Here is a 27,579-nt window from a genome sequence, read left to right as displayed (position 1 = left end):
TTCATGGACGTTCAGTCCTCGATAATAATGCAGTCTTTCATTCTGCGTTTAAATTTTTCAAAAATACATATTATTTTTTTAGGATTCGAAAAAATGAATGCCTATAAATAGCATAAAAGCCTAACTTTTGTACCGATCCCCTTAAACAAGCCGAGGCGTACTTTAAATAAGCAAAATGGGATACCAATAAAAAAACTGTGTTTATAACTCTCCTTTTTGTGGGTGTTAATAAAGCTAATCTTTCTCCTTCATTAGTCTCGAAACGCATTACAGGTTTTTTATTTTTCTAAAATCATTGTCATTTGTTACAATAAAACCAATGATCACATATAATGTCTTTATTGAACTATAATTTACTTTCATATAATATTTCATATATTGCCACTATTATAAATTATCCTCCTTTTGTGTCCATAAACTATTATTTACATCTTGTAGGAAAATATAATTATATAACTTAATTACAAAATATTCTGACCAACATTTTAACCAAGTTATTTACACTCTAGTGACTGAAATAAGGTTCATAACCTTAAAAAGCATTCTTCATTACATGCAGCAAAAACTACCCCATTTCAAATCATAGGCGCAAGTATTTTCTAAGAATAATGATATTTGAACAAACCTTTGTCAATATTGTTATAGAAATTAACAAATTGGGTTCAATATACACACCCCGGCACAAAATTCCGCCACTAAATATTTTTCATTAAGATTCTTGCATCAGTTTGTAGGTACATGTATTGAGGCCATTCGTTATTTTTCTGGTAATAAACAATTTTTGCTTAGATGTCACTATAGGGGGTGAATAGAAGCGTTGTATTTTCTCCTATGTATTATCCTATGTATGTATTTTGTCCTTGTATTTTCTACTGAGTAAAGAGAGATATCGTAACACCATCAAATCCGTTAAAACATATCCAGGAGCAGATGTCACATCAGACCATAACCCACTAATCGCTAATGTCACGCTTAAGCTTAAACGTATTAGAAAACCCCAAAGAACTCCAAATATAGATGTTAGAAAACTGAAAGAAGTTGATATAAAAATCAAACTTCAACAGAAAATATACGAAAACTTTGATACATTAGATACTAACACCTACGAGATAAACCATCAATGGGAAACACTAAAAAACAGCCTACTTGTTCCATGCAAAGAGATATTAAAAGAACCGATAAGAAAGAGAGACAATTGGATGACCGACGAGATACTCGGCATGATGGACCAACGAAGACAAGCCAAGAACAAAGACACTCACAATTACAAAATAATTAACAATGAAATCAGAAAAAAAATAAAACACACAAAACAAACTTACTATGAGGAAAAATGTAAAGAGATAGAAGATCATCAGAACAAATACGATCTATTCAACCTGCATAAAAAGGTTAAAGAAATGGCAGGGCTCCAAAAAAAACCACAACTCAACTCTTTTAGACAAAAATGGAAACACTATTATAACGACTGAAGAAAAGCTAAAACGATGGAAAGAATACATGGAAGAACTTTTCGACGACGAAAGAGGAAACCTACAAGACATATCTTTCAAAAACAGAGAAACAAGTGTAGAAATTACAAAGGAAGAAATATTGTATGCACTAAAAAACACCAGTAACGGAAAAAGCCCGGGGCCAGATCAACTGCCTATTGATATCCTTAAAATAATAGAAAATGAGTACATAGATGTCCTCTTAAAGCTCTTTAATCAAATTGATCTGTCGGGTGACATACCCAATGAATGGTTGACCTCAACATTTTTTTGTCTCCCAAAAAAGAAAAATGCTAGAGAATGCACCGACCACCGCACCATAAGCCTGATGTCTCACACTTAAAATGTTTTTAAAGATCATTCATAAACGCATTTACCAAACACTTGATATGGATATTGAAGAAACATTTGGATTTCGTAGAGGCTCTCTTTGCATTCAACGTACTAATCCAGAGATGCTTGGACGTGAACGAAGATATGTACGTCTGTTTCATAGATTACAACAAGGCTTTCGATAAAGTCCGCCACAAACAGCTAATGGACGTCCTCAAAGCAAAACAATTACAATACAATGACCTTCGAATTATAACAAATCTATATTATGAACAGCAGGCACACATACGGATTAACGAACACACATCAGAAGAGTTCGAAATTAAAAGAGGAGTGCGACAGGGGTAAGTATTATCACCACTACTATTCAATGCATACTCTGAAGAAATTATGAAAAGAACTCTTGAGGGAGAAACAGCAGGAATAAAGGTAAATGGAACGCCAATTAACAACATTAGATATGCGGACGATACTATCATAATAACAGACAACCTTAAAGACCTCCAAAAGCTAATGAACAAGATAGTTGAGTATAGAGAAGAATATGGATTATCAATAAACATCAAGAAAACTAAATTTATGAGGATATCAAAAACCCAAAATAATGATGAAAGCCTGACAATTAAAGGTAAAACTTTAGAACAAGTAGAAAACTACAACTATCTTGGCACAATAATTAATCACACAAACGATTATTTCAAAGAAATCAAAGTTCGAATAGAGAAAGCAAGAACAAACTTCAATAAAATGAGAAAGGTACTTTGTGCAAGAGAACTGAAATTAGACTTGAGAGTTAGGCTGGCAAGGTGCTACATTTTGTCGACTCTGCTTTACGGGATAGAAGCATGGACACTTAACGCATCGACTACTAAAAAGTTGGAAGCATTTGAACTGTGGGTGTATAGAAGAATCCTGAAGATATCATGGACCGAGCATATAACAAACAAGGAAGTCATGAGAAGAGTCAACAAAAGACTGGAAATATTGGAAACCATCAAGACACGAAAGCTGCAGTACCTGGGGCATGTTATGAGTAATGAGAGATACAACATACTTCAGTTGATTATACAGGGGAAAACCCAGGGCAAGAGAAAAGTAGGAAGGGGACGAATCTCGTGGTTGCGTAACTTGAGGGAATGGTACGGATGCACATCAACCGAACTATTCAGAGCAGCAGCATCTAAGATCAGAATAGCCATGATGATTGCCAACCTCCGTCGCGGAGATGGCACATGAAGAAGAAGATTTTCTCCTAACTTAAAAGTCTGTGGAAAAATTGAAGAGCTGATTTTGTTTTTTGAATTGTCTGAATATCTCTTTTCTTGCAAGAGCTGCACAATTTTATGTAAATAAAAACACTGATTGACCCATAAACATGAATATTTTAAATAGAGGTTGGATTGATAAGATCGGAATGGCCCGTGTGCAGCCTAGATCTCAATCGTATCAAGCATTTATGGGATGAATTAAAAATAGCTAGTCGCCGTCATCCTAGACCTCCAGAAAATTTGGTTGGCGCTGATAGAGGAATATAGGGCTATTCCCCAAACAAGGATACCACATCTTATTCATTCGATACCAAAGAGATTGCGAGCAGTCAATGCTGCGAGAGGTGGATATACCCGCTGTTCCGTGGTGTGGGTTAACGGAATCAATTAAAATAAATGTAAACAACGAACAATAATATATTTATTTATTTTTGGTTAAAAGGAGTGCTTATTCATCTCGTAAAAGGGTTTGATTGTTTGGCCCAGTGAGGGTTTGTTGACCGACCGACGCCTGTTGCGAGTGTGTGAAGCGACCCGTGGTTGTAACTCGACTGCTGTGGCTGAAAAAAGACCACAACGCTAATATGTTTGCGTTTCTACCATCTGGCCAGAAAGGCGATAAATTATTTAGATCTGGCGTTTAAAAGTTGAAACATTTCTGCAGTTTTAAGAAACGTCTTCGAATGCATTTCCAAAGTGAGTTATTGACATAAGGTCTGATAAGGTAATTAATTTATGGGGAATTCAGTTTGTTAAATTGAACACACCAAAAACATCTGGTTAGGGATACATTTCGTTTCGTAAAACTTAAAAGACCCTTCTTAGCATCTGATTTGTATATTAAATGTGAATTTTATATGACCCATATTATTTAGTTTTGAGAAAGTTATTAAAAATTAAAATTAGCAAAAATAGTAATTAAAGCGTGTCGTCACACCGCTATTGAATTGTTTTGTTGTTATTTTGTTTTGTGTTGTTAATTTTAGTGCGTTTGATATTTTCAATTAAATACATCTTCAAAGCAGTGTTTTTATTTACAGCTCTTACAAGAGATATTTGGATAATTCAAAAACCAGATATACGAAAGGACTATGAAACAAAATCAGTAATTTAATTTTTCCACAGAATTTTTAAAGTTAGGAGAAAATACAACGCTTCCATTCAGACCCGTATAAAGCCATCTAAAAAATTTTTTTCTTACCGGAATAATAGCCAAGGATATCAATATATGTATCTACAAACTGATACAAGAATCTTGAAAATCTATTCTACAAATAATAAAGCACCGGAATTTTGTGCCGGTGAGTCTATATTATTGTTTTATACAGGGTGTCCAGAAACTCTACCGACAAACGAAGACAGGAGATTCTTCAGATAATTTTAAGACAATTTATCTCAATTCATCTAGTCCGAAAATGCTTCTTAACGGAGTTAGCTCTTTGAAAATGGCGTCTTGTAATTAGTTTTTCTTAAATACCTCCAGAACGCTTCAATTTAGAAAAACGAAAATCGGTGTGTATATTTATCTTCCAGAGATAAATCGATTCCATTTATGAAGAATTTCTAGTACCGGTCATATGCGTCCGTTTTGGGTAGGGCAACGGTTATTTTATCACATAACTTTTAAGCATATTTGACACTGGATTCTTAAATTGTGAGGTTTTCTAGTACTAAAAGGTACTCTTGCTTTAAGTCAGTAGGACACACGGTTTTCTCGAAAAAATTGATTTGAAAATTTTTCGTTTTTTGAATTTGAAAAAAAAAATTTTAAAATTAAAAAAAAAGCAGTGTATTTTACCAACATAAAGCAAGAGTAACTTTTGGTACTAGAATACCTCATAACGTAATAATCTAAAGTCAAAAATGCTTAAAAATTAAAGACAAAAATGTTATCCGATAAAATAACCGTTGACCTACCCAGAACGGAAGCATATGACCCGTACTAGAAATTCGCAATTAATGAAATCGATTCATCTTTGAAATATATATAAACGTACCAGTTTTCGGATTTCTAAATAGTTTTGTTTATTTTTTTTTGGAAATTCAAAAAAAGAAAAATTTTCAAATCGATTTTTCTAGAAAACGGTGTATCCTATAGACTTAAAATAAGAGTACCTCACAATTTAATAATCTAGAGTCAAATGCTTAAAAATTAAAGATAAAAAGTTATGAGATAAAATAACTGTTGCCCTACCCAAAACAGACGTCTATGACCGGTACTAGAAATTCGCAATGAATGGAATCGATTTATCGCTGAAAGATAAATATGTGTACCAATTTTTCTCAATAGAAGCGTTCTGGAGTTATATAAGAAAAACTAATTATAAGACGCCATCTTCAAGAAAGAGCTCTAGCTCTTTTAGGAAGCATTTTCGGACTAGGTGAATTGGGTTAAAATATCTTAAAATTATCTGAGATATCTCCTGTCTTCGTTTGTCGGTAGAGTTTCTGGACTCCCTGTATATACCTGTTAATGATTATATCGCACATCCCGAACAAAACTGTTGTAAATCAAAAATACTTAATTTTACAGGAGCAGCAAAAGAAAATTTTACGGTACTTTATTTGGAGTTAAGTTAACACCTAATAGAAAATTTAAATTTATTTCTTTGCAAATTGAAGTCAATATTAATTCAAAAATGAATAACCATTTTCAATTTCGTTGCAACACGAAACTACAGCCGCATCATTATTCCAGTTCAATCAGAGAGTGCAGCAAGCACCTCTACCGGTTTCGAAACTTATTAGTCTCTCATCAGCAGGCACATATGCTGCTCTCTCTGACCCAACTAGGACAAACCCCGGCGTGCAGTCACGGATTGCAACGAACGAAATGGCAGGGATGCCCTAGCGACAACTGCTCCTTTCAATCTAATAGCACATAAAACAATATCCAAAAATGTTATTCTACATCCTATCAGACTGAAAACAATGGGAACCTTCTCTGGTAACACCTCCGAGGCTTCTACAATTTGCAAGCCATAACGGATGCTGAGACTAAGAGACTTGAGACTTTTTTTTTAGTTTTTTTCAATATTAATTATATATAAGCCCCATTAACGTCAATGGTGAAAATCATGAATTTTGTGCAAATTTTAATTAAATTAATGAATATTATTTTGAGATACGTTTTTGCTCGGAAATTTTTTAATTAAAATGCAAAACGGTAATAACTCGAAAAATTTCTCTATTGGACAGATATACTAAACACTTTTGTTTACAAATTTCCGTGCAAAAGTGTAGCAACTCGAAATATTACTTTATTGACCGGAACCATACCACTATTAAACAACACTTAATTCCGATAAATTCCAGATGATTCAGTTTTGTCGGGAAAATAGATCAATGAATATCATAATCGTCCATGCAAAATATGAATATCACGAAATACTGCACTTCTGTTCGAATTTAAGCAAACGATTACTGAACGTTAATCGGAAATAATATGCTTTTGCTCGGAACGAGTGGTGTTTCACCTACGCATCACGAATTGATACTGTTTTTAACGGAAAATTTCCCGAAACATCTTCCGAGCCAAATAGCTTTTAGGGCCATCTGTGAGGTAATTTTTAAAGTAACTTTGCTACGGTTTTGTTGGTTAGTAGATTTGATATCATGTATCATATTTACGTAAATAAGTGCGGTTTGAAAAAATTTTGAGTTATGACACTTTTGTTCGGGATGCGCGATATTTTATTCGTGTTATAAGTTTAGCTATGAGATCAAATTTTCTGTAATAATTTTTCTAAAATACAAATATTAAATACATATACCCGCTCATTATGACAACATTTTATTTAATACTTGAGAACAATATATTATAAGCTTTTACCAGCCAAAATATTAAACTTTAGAAATGGGAAATAATATACGCACGCCTTAAAATCTTATAAAACAATGTATACATAAATACATTAGATATATGTTATAGTTTTCATTTGCGCCTATGATTTGAAAATTAATATATTCCATTTTAAAAAGCAATCAAACCAAAAAGTTACTTTGTAACAATAAAAAATTTCATAGAAACATCATTCACCCATCGTTAATATTGTGTCCAATCAGAAATTATAATGAATCGAAACATATATAGACTGAAAAAGCAAGATTGTTAATTTTTTTTTAAATGTTTTTATTTTAAACAAGCCCTTGAAGTTCCGAAAGTTAGACATACATGCCCGTAAATTAGAAAAGTAGCTGGCATGCCAATTGCTTGGAAGTCTTTAGCTCAGATATTCATGGAGCAGACACACTCACCCTTAGGGAACATCCATAAACTACGTCGTTGAAAAGGGGGAGGGGGGCCGTTGCTTATTACGACGGTATACGACAGGGTGGAGGGGGCCAAGAGTGCACATCCGACGTCGTGTTCACGAATATAAAATATATACCCTATTTTAGAATTAAAAATTCGTTTTTATCGCTCACAGCCTTAATAGTCCAGGGCGGATCTGTTTTGAGATGGACGTTGAGAGGTGACACTAATTTTTTTGCAGAAATTGCTTGGAATTAACCCATATAATAATAATTGAGTTATCCTCCCACTCAAAAAGGTCCAGAACATTGTTAAATAATCAAAATTTCAAAAAATGAAGGAAAAATTCGATTTTCTTCTTCGTTTTTTGATTATAACTTTAAACGTATTTATTTCCGAGAAAAGTTGCACTAGCATAAAAGTTGCGTAATTAAATTTCCTACAACATAAAATTGGTTAAAAATTTTAAAAATTGTCACCCTTGTTGCAAAATAGCAATAATTGGGAAAATACCATAAAAAACAAGTATTCGCATTTTACGTTTTTCAACTATTGATGCTAAACTTAGGACCTTCATATTTCGCCCAGAAACAGTTTATGATACAATAAAACAACACTGTAAATTTCATTAAGATCGATTCAATAGATTTTGCAATCCAGCTCTCGCAAAAAAATTGCATTTTTCAAAATGTTGCTGGACTGAAAATAAAGCAGATAGCAAGTTGAAATTTTTTTTGCGTATGGAAGAATACTGTACCTTTCATTTGCAATTTGCAAAATTAAAATCGGTTAACTACCACGGCGCCAGGAATTTTTTTAAATAAACATTATTTTTTGTGCTCCGCGCAGGAGCGGATACGTTTGCTCTGATTGGGCATTCCAATGACCTGTCAAAAATTACCGAATATTGCGGCTGTGGACAAACAAATGTTTTGCTGTTAATAATTGTTAAGTTTAGTTTTTATTGTTTTGAGAACAGAGACAAAAGTAAGTTGATACTTGTCGCTTGTAGTGACTTTTTAAATAGTTTTTAAAAGCAACACGTACTTAAGTGTAAATATTTTAGCATTGCAATGAAAAATTATATATTCTATTTGGAAAATGTAAAATGTTCGATTCACATAAGTTGATTTCCACCAAAATATCTACCAATCTTTACCTAATATATTATTTTCTTACTCCATACTTTGCTGTATTTTAATATTTTAATTCCACAAAAATCAAACTAATTTGATCATTGTTTGTAAAATATTGTTTAAACAATTGCATATGTTAAAAAATACTAAACTTTTATTTTATATGTTAAAATATACGAAAAAAAAAAGTTTTTGCTAAAAAAAAGTATTATTTCAAAGGACAGAGTATGTGTTTTTATTTTGCAGTAAACAAATTTATTTATTTATCTCCAAATGTACTAAAAATTAAAATTTATCAATCATTATCAAAGGTCATTGGAATGCCCAATCAGAGCAAACGTATCCGCTGTCCTGCGCGTAGCACCAAAAATTAATGTTTATTTAAAAAATTCCTAACGCCGTGGTAGTCAACCGATTTTAATTTTGCAAATTGCGGATGAAAGGTACTGTATTCTTCTATAGGTAAAAAAAATCAACTTGCTGTCTGCCTTATTTTCAGCCCTGCAAAATTTTGAAAAAATGCATTTATTTTGCGAAAGCTGGATTGCAAAATTTATTTTGCAAAATCTATTGAACCCTTTTTAATGAAATTTACAGTATTGTTTTATTGTATCATATAGTTTTGCTGGGTGAAATATGAAGGTCCTAAGTGTAGCATAAATGATTGAAAAACGTAAAATGCGAATACTTGTTTTTTATAGTTTTTTTTTCGCAATTATTGCTATTTTGCAACAAGGGTGACAATTTTTAAAATCTTTAGCTAATCCTAAACTGTAGGAAATTTAATTACGCAACTTTTATATCACTACAACTTTTCTCGGAAATGAATACTTTTAAAGTTATAATAAAAAAACAAAGAAAAAAATCGAATTTTTCCTTCATTTTTTGACATTTTGGTTATTTAAACAATGTTCCGGACCTTTTTGAGTGGGAGGATAACTAAAATATTTTTATATGAGTTATTTTCAAGCAATTTGTGCAAAAAAATATGAGTAACCTCTCAACGTCCAAATGTACTAATATTTTTACAGATGCGCCCTGGTCTAAATAGTACGATGCTTATCGTATTCGAGAACGTCCTGGATTCCGGACCAACTGGATTTATAGTGCTCAAGATAGGATGTAATTAAGTTATTCACGGGAGGCCTATGTTCCGCAGTGGACTCAAAACGGCTAATGATGATATGTACAGCGATGTAAAGCTACTAACTCTTTAAAAATAAAATTAAAATTGCGGGCGAATGACTTTTAAAAGAATTATTGATTTTCGGACGAAAAAACGCAACGACTTTTTGAAATGAGTTAAAGTATTTCACTGAATTATCTAAAATCAGTCCAATTCTGTAACTTTTAACAAATCGAATAAAAATGACCAAGTCGAATCGTAATTACCCGAAATCGGAATGTTTGATATCTATCGCTTCATTTTTGTGTTTGGATTGGCATTCTGTATCTCACATTGTAACCACAGTAAATCGAAATTTTTAATTTCCATTTCATGCGCTCGGAAGGTGGTGGCAACCCCGCATTTACCAGCGAAATTAGTGTTCTGTGACTTGTTTGTTACTTGAAATATGACACCGTTGCCATATCCTCAAAGTGTTCATACTATCCTCAAGTTTTGAAAAGTAAATAAAATATTAGTATAAATACTGGATGCGAAAAGCTCAAAAGAGGATAAATGGTTTTAAATTAAAGTTAATTAAAACTGTTATAAAAAAGAAGATAAACTGTTAAATAAAAAGATAAATGAAGATAAAATGTATAAATGCTTTTAAATCAAAGATATTTAAATATATGTTATTAATTATTATTATTAATAAATTATTTAAAATCGATATTACTAATAATATCCAATCTTTAAGATTTCATTCCAGCTGAAATAACTGCTAAACAACTCTTCCCAAAAATGGTCTCTTTTCTATAATTTGTTCAGACAATGAGCGTTGGTTGATAAATATACAAGTACATATAGTGGTATAATATATTTATCAATCAACGCTTAAGTCTATCTCATGCTATTCTTGTACATTATACCATTGATTGAAATTGTACAAGAAATAAACAAAAAAAGTATGGCAACACTGTGACAGGCAAACATTCAGATGCCAAATAGCAAATAAATTAAGGTTAGGTCCAATGCATACAATGCATACAACATGTCTAAATTAAATATATAATTCTCTAAATAAATAACACCACCGACTAAACAATTAAGCAGCTACAAAGAGGTATACATACTATAAATAAGTAGTAATCAATTATTTTCAGTAGATATAAAATATAAACGTCAAAACAAATCAAAATGCGCTTGCGTCAAGCACAATTCCGATATCGAAAGCTTATCTCGACAGGGTAAATGGTGTCGAAGTGATTTCTATTCGCTATTGCGATTGTAGAGATTCCGATGTAGTTATGGAATACCGATTTGGACTATTTTTATTCGACTTGGCTTACTTCTACCATCGAAATGAGCCACAGAATAGGCATGATTATGTTCCCGTAAGGTCTGTTTATTCTAAGATTCTAACTAACAATCTCCATGGTAGAGGTGTTATCTGAATATTATTAAAGACGATATATGGATACAGCACGGTAAGTAGATGATGGAATATGATTTACTACTTTATTTCCTTTCGTTAATGTTAAAAATGAAGAGTGTGAACAAAACTAATGATGTATAAATGTTTCCTTTATCTAAACTAACATACTTTCTGTGAGACGATCACGTATTTCTCTCAGATTTAGAATTTAGATATACAGTATGTCCTTGTAAGTTGTATCCATATGGAAAACTTTTTTATTATTAATTTCACGAGAAAAAGTTATTCTTCATAAAAAGCTCTGCATGGTCCAAAACCTAAGATTCAACCATCAAATATCATATTTTTTGAATATTATACGAGGTATGTCAAAAAGTTTGAATTTCAGTCAAGAGTAAAGTAGCTTTATTTTTCACAATATTGAAAATTGCTGTTGTGAAAAGTTGTTTAGAATTAAAAACTATATTCTAGTATGCAATTACATCCTTCTAATTAAAAAAAATGTTTCTTGAAAAATTATGGATAACGTAACATTATTTTCAGTTATCTCAATTCAGATAACTCTTTTATTATTAATTTTACGAAGAAAGTTATTCTTAATAAAAAGCTCTGCATGGTCTAAAACCTAAAATACAACCATCTTATGTCAAATTTTATCAATTTTATACGAAGTATGTCAAAAAATATGAATTTCGCTCAAGAGTAAAATACGTTTATCTTTCACAATATTGAAAATTGTTATTATGAAAAGTTATTTCGAATTAAAAACTATGTTTCAGTATGTAATTACATCCTTCTAATTGAAATATTCTAAACTATAAAGGTACTTTACTTTTGATCTAAATTTATCTTTTTTGACATACCTCGTATAAAATTGATCAAATTTGATATAAGATGGTTGTATTTTATGTTTTAGACCATCCAGAACTTTTTATTAAGAATAACTTTTTTTCGTAAAATTAATAATAAAAGAGTTATCAGAATTCAAATAACTGAAAATAATGTTAGGTTATCCATAATTTTTCAAAAAATTTTTTTTTTCAATTAGAAGGATGTAATTGCATATTAGAATATAGTTTTTAATTCCAAACAACTTTTCATAATAGCAATTTTCAATATTGTGAAAAATAAAGCTACTTTACTCTTGAGTGAAATTCAAACTTTTTGACATACCTCATATAACATTCATAAAATTTGATATTTTATGGTTGAATCTTGGGTTTTGGACCATGCAGAACTTTTTATAAGGAATAACTTGTTTTCGTAAAATTAATAATAAAAAAGTTTTCCATATGGATACAACTTACAGGGACATACTGTATAAAATAGATCTATCTACTTCAGACATAATATTCAGTGTACGAAGAATAGGCCCAATACAAACTAAATGAGAATCTTCTTGGCAGCGTTGTCGCTCTTCACGGCACCGGCCCCGTGAAAGGTAGTAATATTAGGCAAATACTTGTAGAGGATTATTGCTGTTAACTGCTGTGAAATAGTGAAGGAGGATTTATTTATGATAATCCACAGAACGGCAAACCCGCTTGCAATATACAACCCTACTGATGCTAACGTTTGAAACAGAATGTAGATGGTCGTTATTAAAATATTTCGTAAAATCAGTGAAAAACTAAAAACTGTCGGAGGGTGAGAATGGTAATGAGTAACTAAACCACAATCAACATAACTTCTAACTGTAACAAGCCGTAATATTATTTTCAATGCAATTAATTTATCTTTATTTAGGTCGTGGCTGTTTCTCAGCTGTTAATATACTGGGCATGAGTTCTATACTCGGTGCCACCGACATTTTAATTTCTAAAAATGTAACGAGCGGTCACCGTGCTTCGGAAGGCAGGAAAACCCGTCGGTCCCCCTGGGCTAGTGTGCCTCGACATTAGTTATCTGAAATAGGGTTAAAGATACGATTGGTACAAGAACAATCCGAAAGAATCTTCCCGCAAAAATGCAGTAAAATATTATTATTATTGTTTTTATTTAAACATTTTAAAAAGTAAAAAAAGTATAAGATTGTTTTCACAGGCCGTATATGTTACGAAATCGTCTAGAATAGAATACTTAGTATAAAAGTGATAAAAACCAGAAAATAAACAGTGTAAACTATCACATTTAATATAAATATTATAACAAATAGGTATATGTTGATAATATTGCATAAAAAGTATATAAATAAAAAGCAAATTGTATAATAAAAGTAAAGAAAAACGTGGGGATTCAGAATTTACTTCACGGAAGTCAAATTTTAATTGAATTTACAGAATTACGGTACTTTTTTACTTTTCTTATATAGAAACGAAAGTTTGTAAAAAATAATAAATTTACAAGTATATTTTAAATGCCTTATACAATTGAACATATGCAGAATGAGTCAGATATAAATACATGAATAATATATAAACAAATAATAAAAATACATACATATTAGATGGGCAACCTATATAAAGATGATCCAATTTTATATATCTAGGAAATTACGGTGCACTTGTGTCCACAAAATTCCTAAAGGACCACCCTACATGACCTCTACGTAATTAGGAATTCGTACCTAGGGACCAGACAGAACAAACAATACTTTGCTTAAGAAGTAACTCAAATAATTAATAAACTCTAACATGAAGTAACAACCACGTCTATGTAATTGGTATATTTATTAAAAATTTTAAAAATCCTAATGGATTGAATAAAATGTGTCCAATTCAGAACGTTTTCGGACATATCAGTCCATCATCAGTGAATTCAACTACTTGCTAAATAGCCCCAGAACCAAACAATGGTTGAAATTATAATTCAATCTACATTATGTTGTAGTAAAATTGAACAGGCTAAACGCCAATGTTAAAAGATATAACCTCCGGGAACATGGTGAAACTCTACCAAGAAACTCAATGAACCATCGAGTTTCACCATGTTCCCCGCGGTTATCTTTTAACATCGGCGTTTAGCCTGTTCAATTTTACTACAACATAATGTAGATTGAATTATAATTTCAACCATTGTTTGGGTCTGGGACTATTTAGCAAGTATTTGAATTCACTGATGATGGACTGATAGGTCCGAAAAGGTTTTGAACTGGACACATTTTATTCAATCCATCGGGATTTTTAAAATTTTTAATAAATATACCAATTACATAGAAGTGGTTTTTAATTCATGTTAAGAGTTTTTTTAACTATATGGTATACAGCCAACCTAGGGAACTACCCTTTTTTAGTTCAAATAATTAATGTTATAAATTAATTAAAGAATCCAAAAAAGTTATATATTTTCATTTTTTGAATAGTTTTGTACAGTTTTGGCATTTATAAGACAGCTAAAAATATAAACTATTATTCAGACTGTTATTCACATTGTTCAAAAGGCTATCCATCCCGTGAAATATTTTTAATGAAATATTATATAGACAACAACTTGAACTGTATTTGTGCTACTTCATGAAGAATTCCAGTAGTTTCTATAGAATGTTTTTCATTTTTTAATTTTATAATATAATAATGTAACAGATTTGTGGTTTATCAATTCGGGTTAAAAATCTTGAAGTCTGAAAGTTTAGTACGTTTCCAAGTACTCATGAAATAATACCAAATCTGTCTTTTGAAGTATTATTCATATTTTTATTTACAATTTTTAAAATTATTTCACCGTTTATAAAAAACTTTTATTTCATGTATATTTTATATAAAGTGACATAAATAATAACTACCAAAATTTGATTTTGGTAGTTAGTAACAAATTAGTTTACACATAGACAAATAAATGATTTTCAGGAAATAGATAGTTAATCCAATACAGTTTTTTGAAAAATCCCATGAAAAATAAAAAAGTACCTTCATGTTACTACGTAACCATTTAATTTAACGAATACCCGTATAAAGACTCAGAACAGATCTGGTCTCTTTCTGAGACCTCGCTTTGCTGAACACATTCCAAAATCGAAGGGTTTCATCTCCGGCTCCTGTGACAATGGCTTCTCCATCTGGTGACAAAGCTAAGTAGAGCACTCTGTACGAATGTCCCGTTAGTTTGGCTACTTGGGTAAGGCTGGGGTACTTCCATACTAGAATTTGATTCTGAGAGTAACCATGCGTTGAGACCAATTCGGAACTGTGCTTCGACCAAGCCAAGTTACACACTTGAGAACCTAAAATAAAATAAATATATAAATTAAATATTTGCCTATTCGCTGTGTGCAAGTACTTAGTGGGGATACGAGAAACGATCGTGCGCGAGTAGCGGAGAAATCTTGTAACTTTGTTAGCATATTTCTTAAATAATTCATATTGTCAATTGAAAACTGAAATTGTCATATTGACATATTTCATACCTACTGTCATTGAAGAAAATGGGATTTCACAAAAAATGCTGTGTTATAAATAAAATTGTAAAAATACAACAAAAAATTGTCAATTTAAGTTCTATTCGTGTCCAACTTCTAAGCACAAATTAATACAAAGAGAAAAGTGGATTTCCATAATAAGCAGAAGTAAGTAACTTTATGTACTTTAGTCTAAAATGAATCCTAGTTAAATTAAACTTTAGGTTGTCATCATGAAATCGGGCATTAATGTTGCTCCACAATATTGATATGATATGCAATTATTAAAGTATAGTAGAGAAAATATGTTGGAATACGAAAGGAAGCCCTAATACAATTTGAAAAATGGCCAGTAGTATATTAGAGGGACTGCTATTGAAATACTTGGGAAAACGTCAGGAAAAAAGTTTGAGGATAAAGAGACTTGGTGGTAGTCAAACGAAGTACAAGGAAAAATAAAAGAGAAGTAAAAATTATATAAAAAGAGGCAAGAAAATAGATCGAACATAATCTGCAAAACTATATGGTCGCCAAAAAGGAAACGAAAGTAGCAGTAGCAAAAGCTAAAGCAGAAGCGTATTCAAACCTATACGATCAATTTTGATACCAGGGAAGGCGAAGCAAAGATATATAAAATAGCCCAACAGAGAGAAACGCAAACAAGAAATTTTAATCAGATTAGATGTATCCGAGATGAATATAATAAAATACTAATTCACGGAAAGGATGTCAAAAAGAGATGGAGAAAGTACTTTGACAATTTATTAAATGAAGAATTTAACAGACAGCCTGTGGAGTCAACGGAGACAGTAACAGCAATGGTCACCAAAATAACAAACAAGGAAGTGGCTCAAGCGCTGCAAAAAATAAAGAAAGGAAAAGCGGTCGGACCAGATCGTATTCCTGCGAAAGTATGGAGAGCATTAGCACAATGCCAGACGAATGGAGAAGCAGTATACTTAGTGTGACCAACTCCAATTCAGTTGAACTCGGGACAAAGCTGAAAAAATTCTTGAAATCCGGGACTTTTTAATGAAAATCGGGCCTTTTTTTTAAATATAGAACTTTAATCTCATTTTATTGATTATTTAACATTTTTATGTTGACAATGATATTTTTGTTGGGATTAAGCGACAATTGGTTGTAATGATAACTACATTTTTCTTAGTTTGACGTTTCGACTCCCAATCCAGAAATCGTTCTCAAAAAAGGAAATTTTTGATGTGGTACTAGTATTACAAAGCGCACTAAACGCTATAATGCTAAAAAAAAGACCGGTTGGAAAGCCAAGAAAGCGCTGGGAAGACACAGTAAACAGCGACGAACAAGCCCTTTTAGGAATCCGTGTATGGAAAAGAGCACCCACAGACAAGCAAGGGTGGTGGCAAAAAATAAACGAGGCCAAGGCTCAATTTGGGCTGTAGTGCCGTAAAACAAAAAAAAAATTACACAACTTCGTAATTCGGGCCATGTCCTGGATTTTTCGGGCTAGTTGGTCACACTAAGTATACTACTTACTACCTGTATACAAAAACAAGGGAGATATACAACAATGTACAAACTACAGGGCTATCAAACTGCTTAGTCACACCATGAAAATATGGGAAAGAGTAATGAAAAATTTGCACTTATGTCAGTTGTTACCCCAAAGGTGCGATGTATTCTGTAACGTTACCTATTATGTAACAGTCTTAATAGGGGTGGTATTGTGAAAGTCAAGTAAAAACAATTAGAAAATTGTGTAGCTAACCCATCAGCAGAATGCAGCAGGTTTTGGTTGCCAATGCTCGAAAAAGAAGTGAACAACAAGAATATACCAAAAATAGTGTATAAGAAAATGTGAAACACGAGTCTCAATCACACACAATACATATGCAACACACAATACACAAACACAATTTATAAATTAAAAACTCCTAATTTACAAATACTCAACAGCAAAACAACCTCAACAACAACTTGACTTGGCGTTTATTTTTTTAACACGAATTTCTTTTCTTTAATAAACTTTTTTGAAAACGATTTCCGGGGTGGAAATCGAAATGACAAACCTTAGGTAAAAATGTATTGATGGTTGTCATTACAATCAACTGTGGCTAATCCCATGTAAACTTAATATTTAACTTATGACATATTCTAATATTTTCATTAATCATCAAATTATTATTTGCACATTATTTTATGCTCTTGAGCACAATTTCTTACACGACCGGCGTTGTTAGACATTTCAATGAAAAATATCAAGCGTCATCTAGTGCCCTTTAAAGAAGAAGAATGTCATTGAATTAGATTTTCAGAGTATAGTGCAGTCATTGAAGCCTAAAATAGGTTTTTACCTCCGAAATTTTTTACTACGCACCGATTTACATGAGATTTGCTTATCTTAACCTTAACTTCAAAAGTGATATTGACTCGAACTCCGTTTTTTACTTTTAAGGGATGAAATCAACCCCCTAATGGAAAAATTGACATTAAGCCATTTTATCGCCAGAAAACGTGTTTAATACTAAAGAGTGACATTGTGAAGTGTTTTCTAACACAATAACCTCATGTTAAACTCATTTTCATCCCCTTGAAAACCGCACAACCCTTGCAAACAACCCCTAAATTGAAAAAATTTACAAAAAATTAATTTAGTATGACATAAAAAGATTTAACCATAGAGTAAATGATATTTTAGGTTCTCTATCTTAATTATCATATTGTTAACCCCCTTTCAACCCTTAAAAACAACCCCTAAATAGAAAAAAATTACAAAAAATTAATTTGGTTTGACAAGAAGACTTAAATATAGAGTAAATAATATTTTACGTTCTCTATCTTAATTATTTAATTGTTAACTCCTTTCAACCCTTAAAATCAGCCCCTCGATTAAAAATTGTAAAAAAAAATTCTTTTGATAAACTAAAAAGGATTTAAATATCTTTCCACATTCTCGAAAAAGCTATGCTAGAAAATCATATGCTCAAGTTCTTTAACCCTTAAATTTTTTACCCCTAAATTAAAACACTGAATATGTATGATTTAGTTTTTGGGCCATAACTACTTCAATTTTGAAGCTATGAAAACTTATAAAAAACAATTTTGAAGGTAAGAGCTACAACTTTTTTCAGTATAATATGTAGTGAAAAACCTTTTTCCACCTACCTCTACCGAAAGTATACTTTTCCGGACCTGATTATAGGGAGCAAAGTTGTACTTTTCCTCCCTAGGGAGGAAAATATTTTTCCTCCCTAGGGAGGAAAAGTAAAAGTGACGTCATGGTATTTCATTCATGAAATATAACTTGTTGACGCCCTGTACAATATCTATTTTCTATTACGTAAGTATCTATACATTTTAACGTTTATTTAAAAACACTCTGTATTTTGCAGAATGGTAAAAAACAGTAAATTTTTATTCTGATTTAACAATGTTTACATTAATAATTTGACTTATATTTGACAGTTGACAGTTATATTGTACCTACTTGCTAGTTTTGGTTCTAATAAATTTTGTTGGTTAGTTACATAAATAAATTAAGTAAAAATGATAAAATGACTTGTTATTTGAGGAAGGTGGAAAAACCATATGTATAACATGGGAGTAAAGTGCCTTTTCCTCCCTTGAATGATTACTGCCCTCCGCTACGCGTCGGGCAGTAAACTTCATTCTCGGGAGGAAAAGAAGCACTTTCCTCCCTTGTTATACAAATAGCTATTATTTTGAAACGGTGAAGGGTCAAAGGGCTTGAGAGAGACTGTGGTTGCGCTACCGCGCGCTCTTTAATCAATCATATCTTCGTCAATTTTTGTGTGATAGGAAAAACAAACAAACCAAAATTTTTGTCAAAAAAAACCTATTTTTTTATTATTACACTTTTTTTACGTATCTTTCATTATTTTTGAGATATTATGAAAAGAAGGTAGTTTTTTTAAAAATTAGAAAATTTTTTTTCTTAAAATCGTGATTTTTTTCAAAAAATATGTGTTCCAAAGCAGCAAAACTGCTAGAATCCATCAAACTCTCAAACTCTTTACATTAAAGTTGATTCTAGATGGAATAAGATTAACTTTAATTTTGGTGAAGATGGCACTTATGAAATCCATTGATTTAAAAAAAAACATTAGATATTCCTCTTTTTTTTTCATTGCAGCTCACTCATTATACGTACAAAAGACTTTTAAGTGCTCATTTTTCATTTTAAAGCTTATTTTAAGAACTATAAAATCCTTTCTCACTAGCATGCATAAAATTTATTCGCTCTCCGCTAGATGGCATTGAATACATCGATTAAATTTCACACAAAATAAAAAACGGGCTTTGATCTTCAATATTTCGCTTAATATTGCACTTAGCAAATAAACAAATTTGTTTATTTTTTTACCTGCTACAATTTTACGCATTATAATATTATCGTTAAAATGCATATTTTTGGAGATATTTGCAAAAAAAATGTTGAAAATCGTGAGAAAATTCCGAATTTTAAATTGCCAATAACTTGAAAAGTATTGGGTTTTTGAAATAACGTTATACAACACTTTTTCCTTAAACTTAGGTGGCCACCACCCCCAGGGTGAAAACGGAGTTCGGGTCAATATCACTTTTGAAGCTAAGGGTAGGATAAACCTAATTCCAAAATTTCATGTAAATCGGTTCATAGTAAAAAATTTCTGAGCTAAAAAGCTTCAATGACTGCACTAGTACCCTATAGTCACTTAACACTTACAGAGTTAACCTTAAGAAGGAGGGGGGGGGGGGTGGTTATGGTTTGAAAATTTTGAATGTTTCAATCTTCTTTATTATGTTAGATGAAAGTACATAACTTCAAGAATACCTCTCTCTGAAAATTTCAGATTGATCGGAGCAAAATTACCGGAAATACAGCATGTTGAATATCTCTACATTCGACTCAGTTTGCAGAAGTTTCCGACCAGCGCGCTTGCGCGTAGTGAGAAACCTTCAACAGCCTTCTCTTTTGTAAATTAGTCCGCGATACAAAAACATATTCCGGTGTGCATCACTTTATGAATTGATAAATTTTTTTATACTTTGTTCTAAAATTCCTTTTTCCCTAAGAAAACATAACTTCTTATATAAATTTTCTTGTGACATTTCCGTTTTTTATTAACTAGTAAAATGTGACGTATTTTATTTTATATTTCCACCTACAGCTCCGAGGCCGGCTTCAAAAATGATTGAAAACAGCTTCCGATCTGGAGATAACGTTTTATTTTCGAATTTCCAATTGTAGTTTTCGTCTTATTTGTTAGTCATTTAGTTGCTGGCTTTTATGTCTTAAAGACTGCTGTTTCATTAGAATAAAGCTGTTAAAATATTTTTAAACATTTTCTCTCCCCTTATCTTGGTTTATGTAGATCCATAAGTTTGTCTATTTTGCCAAAATAAATGTAAATATCTGTTTCTTACCTGTATCCACACACTGCATAGGTTGGCCCGTCAATGTATTCCAGAACCTGATACATCTATCCGCTGTTCCACCTCCAGACGCCAATAATCCGTGATGATGAGGCGACCAGGCTATCGCTTTGACTGCTGCTAAGTGGTCTGTGTATGTCTGTACCGGAGACAAAGACTGCATATTCCAGACATACAGTCGATTATCGTTGCCTCCAGATGCTAAGTACTGATTATCTGGCGACCATTTCAGCCCGCATACCTCTTGCCGATGGCCAACGAGTCGCCGCTCCCCCACGGTCTCTAAAAATTTGAAAATAATTAATCAAGCGATTGTACTGTACAATTAATTTCAATTTACACAAATATTAACAAACTATTTTAATAAGATTATAAGGTTGTTGTATTAAATGGTTTTTGAATATTGCTTTCAGATTTTATTATTTTTGTCTAATGATATTCATACTAAAAAGTATGAAAGTAGATTTTAAGTGGAAAGTAACTTTTAAGAGCGAAAGGTAACGTAAGTAAAACAGGATGAATTTTGGTATAGAGATTGTAGCGTCGATTGCAGAAAGCGTACCACTCAATATCCCAATTATGTTTTAGACTTTTCTTGTGTGTAGCTGTTAGATCGCTTCTATCTAACCAAGTTATTTCTGACCCTTTTAAGATAGCCTCTTTAACAAAAAATCTACTTTGATGTTACCAGAAATATTAAAGTATCCCCAGTGCCGGTTTATCCACTGGGCGCCCGAAGGGACCCGTTCCTTTTAATTATACAAAAAATGAAGACGCTAAATAATCTACATATTCTCCGAAAAAAACCTCATACGCAGATACGCCAATAAAAAGCCTATGTTCTGTTATTACATTTCTTCACGCCTATACACAGTGGCGTAGCCTAGCTCTACAGGGGCCCCGTGTCAGTGTTTGCGGCGGACCCTTTTCCAAAAAGTACAGAAAGTTATCAGATTAGCTATGTCTCGAATTGTATTCAAAATAATCGCATAAACGGAGTTTTTTTAGTTTCTAATAATTTCATTTTGAATTGTGGGGCCCAAATAATAATAGGTATATCTCACTTTTCGGCTTTAAAATAAGTTCTCTTTTAAAATAGGAACAAAATAAGTTCTTTTAAAATAGTTAAACGAAAGACAAAAATAGATGTACATACATCTAATTTATAGATAAAGAATAGATTATTCTCGAAAATGACATATACGCAAACAATAGTACACACCCTTTCAAACATTCAAAAGTAAAGTGATTACAAAAATTGCAATTTGGCATTATACAGTGGCCTCTAAGGCTAGCACTCCACTTGCGATTTGTAGTCGCGGTGACAAAGAAATCGCTGTCGCAGAAAATTTAGAGTCTAGAAAATTAGTCGCTGTTTTCAGAATCGCGAATTGAATGCTACAAGGGTGTGACATCAGCTTTTAAATGTTTTTTTACTCTAGATAAAGAAGAAGTTAAGACGTCAATTAATACTTTATGCGAGAAACATAAAAACGATGTTTATGAAACCAAAAAGAACTTGCATAATGAAATTACCCATTTTGTAACGTTATGCCAAAATTTGAATAAACATATTTTATGAAAAATTTTATGTCATCCAGGATGTAAAGGCAACTTTTTCTTATTTGACGCGTCAGGTGAGCGGTCTTTTTCGGCTTTAAAAAGAATAAAAACATATTTAAGGTCAAATTTGGGTCAAAAAAACCTAGACGCATTATCACTATTGTATAATATAGTATATAGAGAATGAAGAACTGGAAAAACTGAATTCTGATAATATTATATGGAAGTTTGCGAATACCAAGTCAAGAAAAAAAATGATCTAATTTTTGTCTTTATGTATTTTTTAGAATATGTTTTTTTGCTTGTCATGTGTTGTTTTGTGGAACTTTCTATTTTTTATTTATTTTTTTGGATTATTTTTTTCGTTTGCTATTCTTCTTGCTTGTTTAAAAAAATTACTGTATGGATTTTACAATAAACCTTTATAGTTAATGCATGTGCTTTCTTGTTAAAAAACTGACAACGAATAGCAATGAAGGGGGCCCCTAAACCGCCAGCGCCCAGGGCCCGAAGTTAGGATAAACCGGCACTGAGTATCCCTTAACCATGCGAAAGTCAAGAATGTATAAGGTACATTCCATGTCAAATCACTCAGGCAAAAAATTTTGGATCTCCGATTGGTCTGAAAATTGGTATATAGCCTCTGCGGGACGTAAAAATAAGATATTTAAGGTCAAAAAACCTTCTTCTTCTTTTTTTCTCAAAATGTTCTTTTATGCGATTTTACAGTGATTTGGTGGTTATTTAAACAAATTTGCATTTTCTGTCGTAAAGTATCAATGAAAAACATAATATTTTAATAGATAGGACTCAAAAATGTCATTATATGGCATTATAATAAGTTATTTTGAATCAAAACAAGTTTTTGATCAAATTTTATAGTGTAAAAACGTTAAAATACCGTTTTTTACATTTTCCTCCATTCCCAAAATACATCATCATCGATTTGGCTGAAAATTTGCCCACAGATAGCCAAAAGATAGGACTTTAAGTGGTTAGAAGGATTTGAATTATATTACAACAACAAAAAAGTTACATCCAGTAGTATCGGACTTAAAAATATATATTAGTCCAGTCGGGATAGCATTTGACCTTGAATGCCAAGCTGCCCAAAATTTTATTTTTCTGATCTTTAGGGGAGTCAATAGTAGCTTAAATTTAAAATCACGAATGAATTCCTCCGTTACGTTAGCCGCCATCTTGATTTTAAAGGAGAACCTGTTTTGCTCAATATCTCCGCCATTTTTAACTTTTCGACAAAAATGTAGGAACTGAAATTGTTCCAAATAAATCGTATTTACAATTATTACAATTTCTTTTTAACATTTTTTGGCGTGAGGTCGATATTTTCGAGTTAATTGTACTTACAGTAGACGCCTATATTTTTGACTATAATATTGCATGTAACTTTTTTGGTATTGTAATATAATTCAAATACTTCTCACCACTTAAAAGTCCTATGTTTTGTCTATATGTGGGCGAATTTTCAGCCAAATCGATTATGATGTATTTTGGTAATGGAAAAAAATGTATTTTAACGTTTTCTACACTATAAAATTTGATCAAAAGCTTGTTTTGAATTAAAGCCATAATGTTATAATGCCATATAATGACATTTTTGAGTCCCTTCTATTAAAATATTATGTTTTCCATTGATACTTTACGATAGAAAATGCAAATTTGTATAAATAGACACCAAATCACTGTAAAATCGCATAAAATAATATTTTGAGAAAAAAAGAAGAAGAAGATTTTTTGACCTTAAATATCTTATTTTTACGTACCGCAGAAGCTATATACCAATTTTAAGACAATTCGGAGGTCCAAAATTTTTTTTGCTCCAAAATTGAGTGATTTGAAATGGAATGACCCATAAACATTTTCATCTGTTGTCAATCTGGTGGTATGAGAACGATATTTATTGTCGTTTTCTGTACTACTGGATTGAGAACTTAGTTTGTTTCTTAGCAGATGTCGCTACGATATCCGTGTCATTTCTATCTTTGGAATCTGGGAAGGCACGGATTGAGGTACCTGGTTGAATTGGAGAGAAGAGGATATGGGACTACTGATGAGGGGCAAAAAAGCTCCGAAACCGGTATAGACTCTTCCTGCACTCTCCGATTTCACTAGAGTATAATGCTGCTGCATTTTCAGGTTGCAAAGAAATTGAAAATGTTTATACATTTTTAATTCATTTACTCTTTTGTGGAGTACTTACGAAACATTTTCGTTGGAACTTTACCATGCTGAGCAGATGGGACGTGAATTATTTAAAATTCCCTCATCTTAATGTTCGCCTCGGCATCCGTATGGCTTATAATTTTTGAAAGTTGCGGAGGTAGTAACCATAGAGTTTCCATCTGTTGTCAATCTCGTGGTATGAGAACGATATTTATTGTCATTTTCTGTACTACTGGATTGAGAACTTAGTTTGTCAAAAATGTATGTTCTTCCAACAGCTTTAGTTGGTTTACTAAAATATTAGCCAAAAGACCATTTTTATTTCCATGTTTACGTGAGTTTTCTGAAGCTAATAACGTAGATCTTGAATCTGACAGATTTTTTTGACAGTCCATTCTAGAGCTTAATAAATTGCAAACATTTCTGCAGATTATACGGAGAAGCATTTGTTTAACCGGAATATTAGGGATTCTTGGTGGCCTAAAATCAACACAACTGATTCCCAATCTTTTGAACCATCCGTAAAAATCCTTCAAGGTTAGCTGTTAGCTATCTGATGATGAAACTCAATTGGGTTCTTATTGTCAAAATTAGGGAAACACACATTGGCTTCGGCATAGAAGATATCGAAATTCGATTGAAAGAAAATTAATTCACCTGAACTGTTGAAGTGTTGAGAAATGTTAGAATATGCTACTGTTAGAATAGGAGAATTTTTGTTATGCAACCATTTGTCGACTAGATTAGACATAAAAGTTGTATATAATATAATATTCGAACTTTTTTGATCAAATGTCAAATTTTGTTGGAAATAAAAAAATCACCCCTCTTTAACCCCCCACCCCAAATCACCTACGAAACTTTTCAGCTGTTAAAGCTGAAAAGTAAAAAACAGCGATCCCTAAAAAGCTAAACTCTGAGAAATGAGAAAGGAAATATTCGCCAAATTATGCCAAAAATCTCTCTTATAGTAATAGTCTCCCGTTTTATACCGCTTACACGGCTTTGGGATTATAGCAGGATAGTCTACCTCTAGGGCCTACGGTATACAAGGAAACAGGCGAGCGGCATACCCCTAATTTGAGGTTTAGAAATCGAAAAAGCGACCATGATAGGTGAATGGCAAATTTTGGTCATTCTTTATGGTTTCGAGGTCGCTGAATCCGAATATGAAGTTTATTTTTATCTAGAATTGGTGGAACAAGTCCAAAAATCAAATTTTATGCAAAAATGCGAAAAATAAATTTTGATGATTTTTCATATTTACCTCGCTGTATCTTTGGTCGCTGTAAATATTTGCTTTTGAAATTTTTACTGTATTATCCTTCGAGTATTTAGGTGACAACGAGATTTGTCCAGAATATTTACACAAATTAAAAGAGGGGTTGTTAATTTTTAAACATTTTGTGGTCAGATTTAGTTAGTTTCATGTTTACTTAAAAAAGTTGAGTGATAAACTTTTTAGTTTATAATTTTAACTTTAATAACAACACAGCAATAAAATATAATTCATGAAGAAGTTTTCTGGAAAATTTTAAGTCAAAATATGTAATAAGAAAACAGTTATGTGACTTTATAGACGAGTGGCACTCTTCCAAAAAACGCTTATTTCTCGAGATACTGACCACAGTTTGGTGAATGGCTAATTTTCGCCTTACTTTATGTTTTTGATGGTGCTGAAAACGAAAATAAGGTTTATTTTGAATTTTAGATGGAGGAACATTGTCAAAATCACAATTTTACCCTAAAAATAAAAAAAAAATCACGTTTTTCTTAAAATTAAAAGTGGCATTATTTTTTTTTCTATAAAACATTTTATTCTCTGTACCCTATATTGTAACATAAACTTGATTAAAAAGCTAAATTTAAAATTTTGTCACTCAACTTTTGTAATTAAACTTTGAAATTCAGGAATCTGCACCTTTCACTTTAAACAATTCATAACTTTTACCATAATGAGACAGAAAGATATAAACAGGTACCATTGTCTTCAGAAAGGTAAGAAATATATAGTATAAAAATTTTAGAAAGAAATATTAAAATGAAACAGAGTTATTAAACGCAAAAAATGTGATTTAATTTAAAATTGCGATTTTGCCACTGTTCCCCCACGTAGAATTCAAAATAAACCTAATTTTCGTTTTCACCACCATCAAAAATATAAAGTATGACCAAAATTAGTCATTCACCACACCGTGGTCATCACACCACACAGTATCTCGAGAAATAAGTGTTTTTTGTGGTGTGCCGCTCGTCTATAAAGTCACATAACTTTTTTACTATTGCATATTTTAACTTAAAAATTTCCAGAAAACTGCTTCATGAATCATGTTTTATTGCTGTCAAATTATAAGCTAAAAAGTTTGTCACTTAACTTTTTGAAGTAAACATGAAACTAATGAAATCTGACGACAAAATGTTTAAAAATTAACAACTCCTCTTTTAATTTATATAAATATTTTTGTACAAAGCTCGTTGTTATCTAAATACTTCAAAGATGATACTAAAATTTTCAAGAGGAAATATTTACAGAGAGCAAAAATACAGCGAGGTAAAGTTGAAAAATCATAAAAATTAATTTTTTGCATTTTTGCATAAAATTTGATTTTTAAACATGTTCCACCAATTCTAGATAAAAATAAACTTCATATTCGGATTCAGCGACCTCGAAAACATAAAGAACCACCAAAATTGGTCATTTACCTTAAAGTTGATTTTCGTGGTCAGTGTAACGTAATATTAGGGGTTGCTGCCGCTCGCCTAAAAGTAATAGGGTCAGTGCTATGCTTCTACCGCCTATTATTACCCCTAGTTTTACCCAAGCTACCCCATTTTATTCAGGCTGAGTCGACCTGGGGCCAATAGACATTTTAAAAATGTCTAGATGTTTTCGCTGGCGCTGGGATTCGATCCCCGGCCTACCGGCGTGCAAGTCAGACATTCTACCGCCTGTCTTCTAACCTTCGCTTCTAAAAATCGCTTCTAACCTTATTAATAATGGCACGCCACGCATTAACACAGGGGTGGGCAAAAGCCGGCCCGCGGGCCAGATT

The 27,579-nt window shown here is 32.0% G+C and overlaps 1 protein-coding gene across 2 annotated transcripts in view; it reads right to left on the bottom strand.

The window, feature by feature from the left end:
• Positions 1–323: 323 nt before the first annotated feature.
• Positions 324–27,579, bottom strand: part of LOC114329647 (fizzy-related protein homolog) — a 206,961-nt gene continuing 179,705 nt past the window's right edge. For both annotated transcript variants that reach the window (XM_028278825.2, XM_028278826.2), the window contains exons 4-5: positions 20,771–21,061; positions 324–15,187 (exon numbers count right to left, since the gene is read on the bottom strand). In XM_028278825.2, coding sequence (XP_028134626.1) covers positions 14,901–15,187; positions 20,771–21,061 — 578 coding nt within the window. In that variant the 3' untranslated portion in view covers positions 324–14,900. The remainder of the gene's footprint in view (positions 15,188–20,770; positions 21,062–27,579) is intronic.

Source organism: Diabrotica virgifera, chromosome 7, assembly GCF_917563875.1.
Source record: "Diabrotica virgifera virgifera chromosome 7, PGI_DIABVI_V3a".
NCBI classification, from domain to species: domain Eukaryota; kingdom Metazoa; phylum Arthropoda; class Insecta; order Coleoptera; family Chrysomelidae; genus Diabrotica; species Diabrotica virgifera.
The sequence above is the reverse complement of the archived record's forward strand: the minus strand, read 5'-3'. Positions and strand labels throughout refer to the sequence as shown.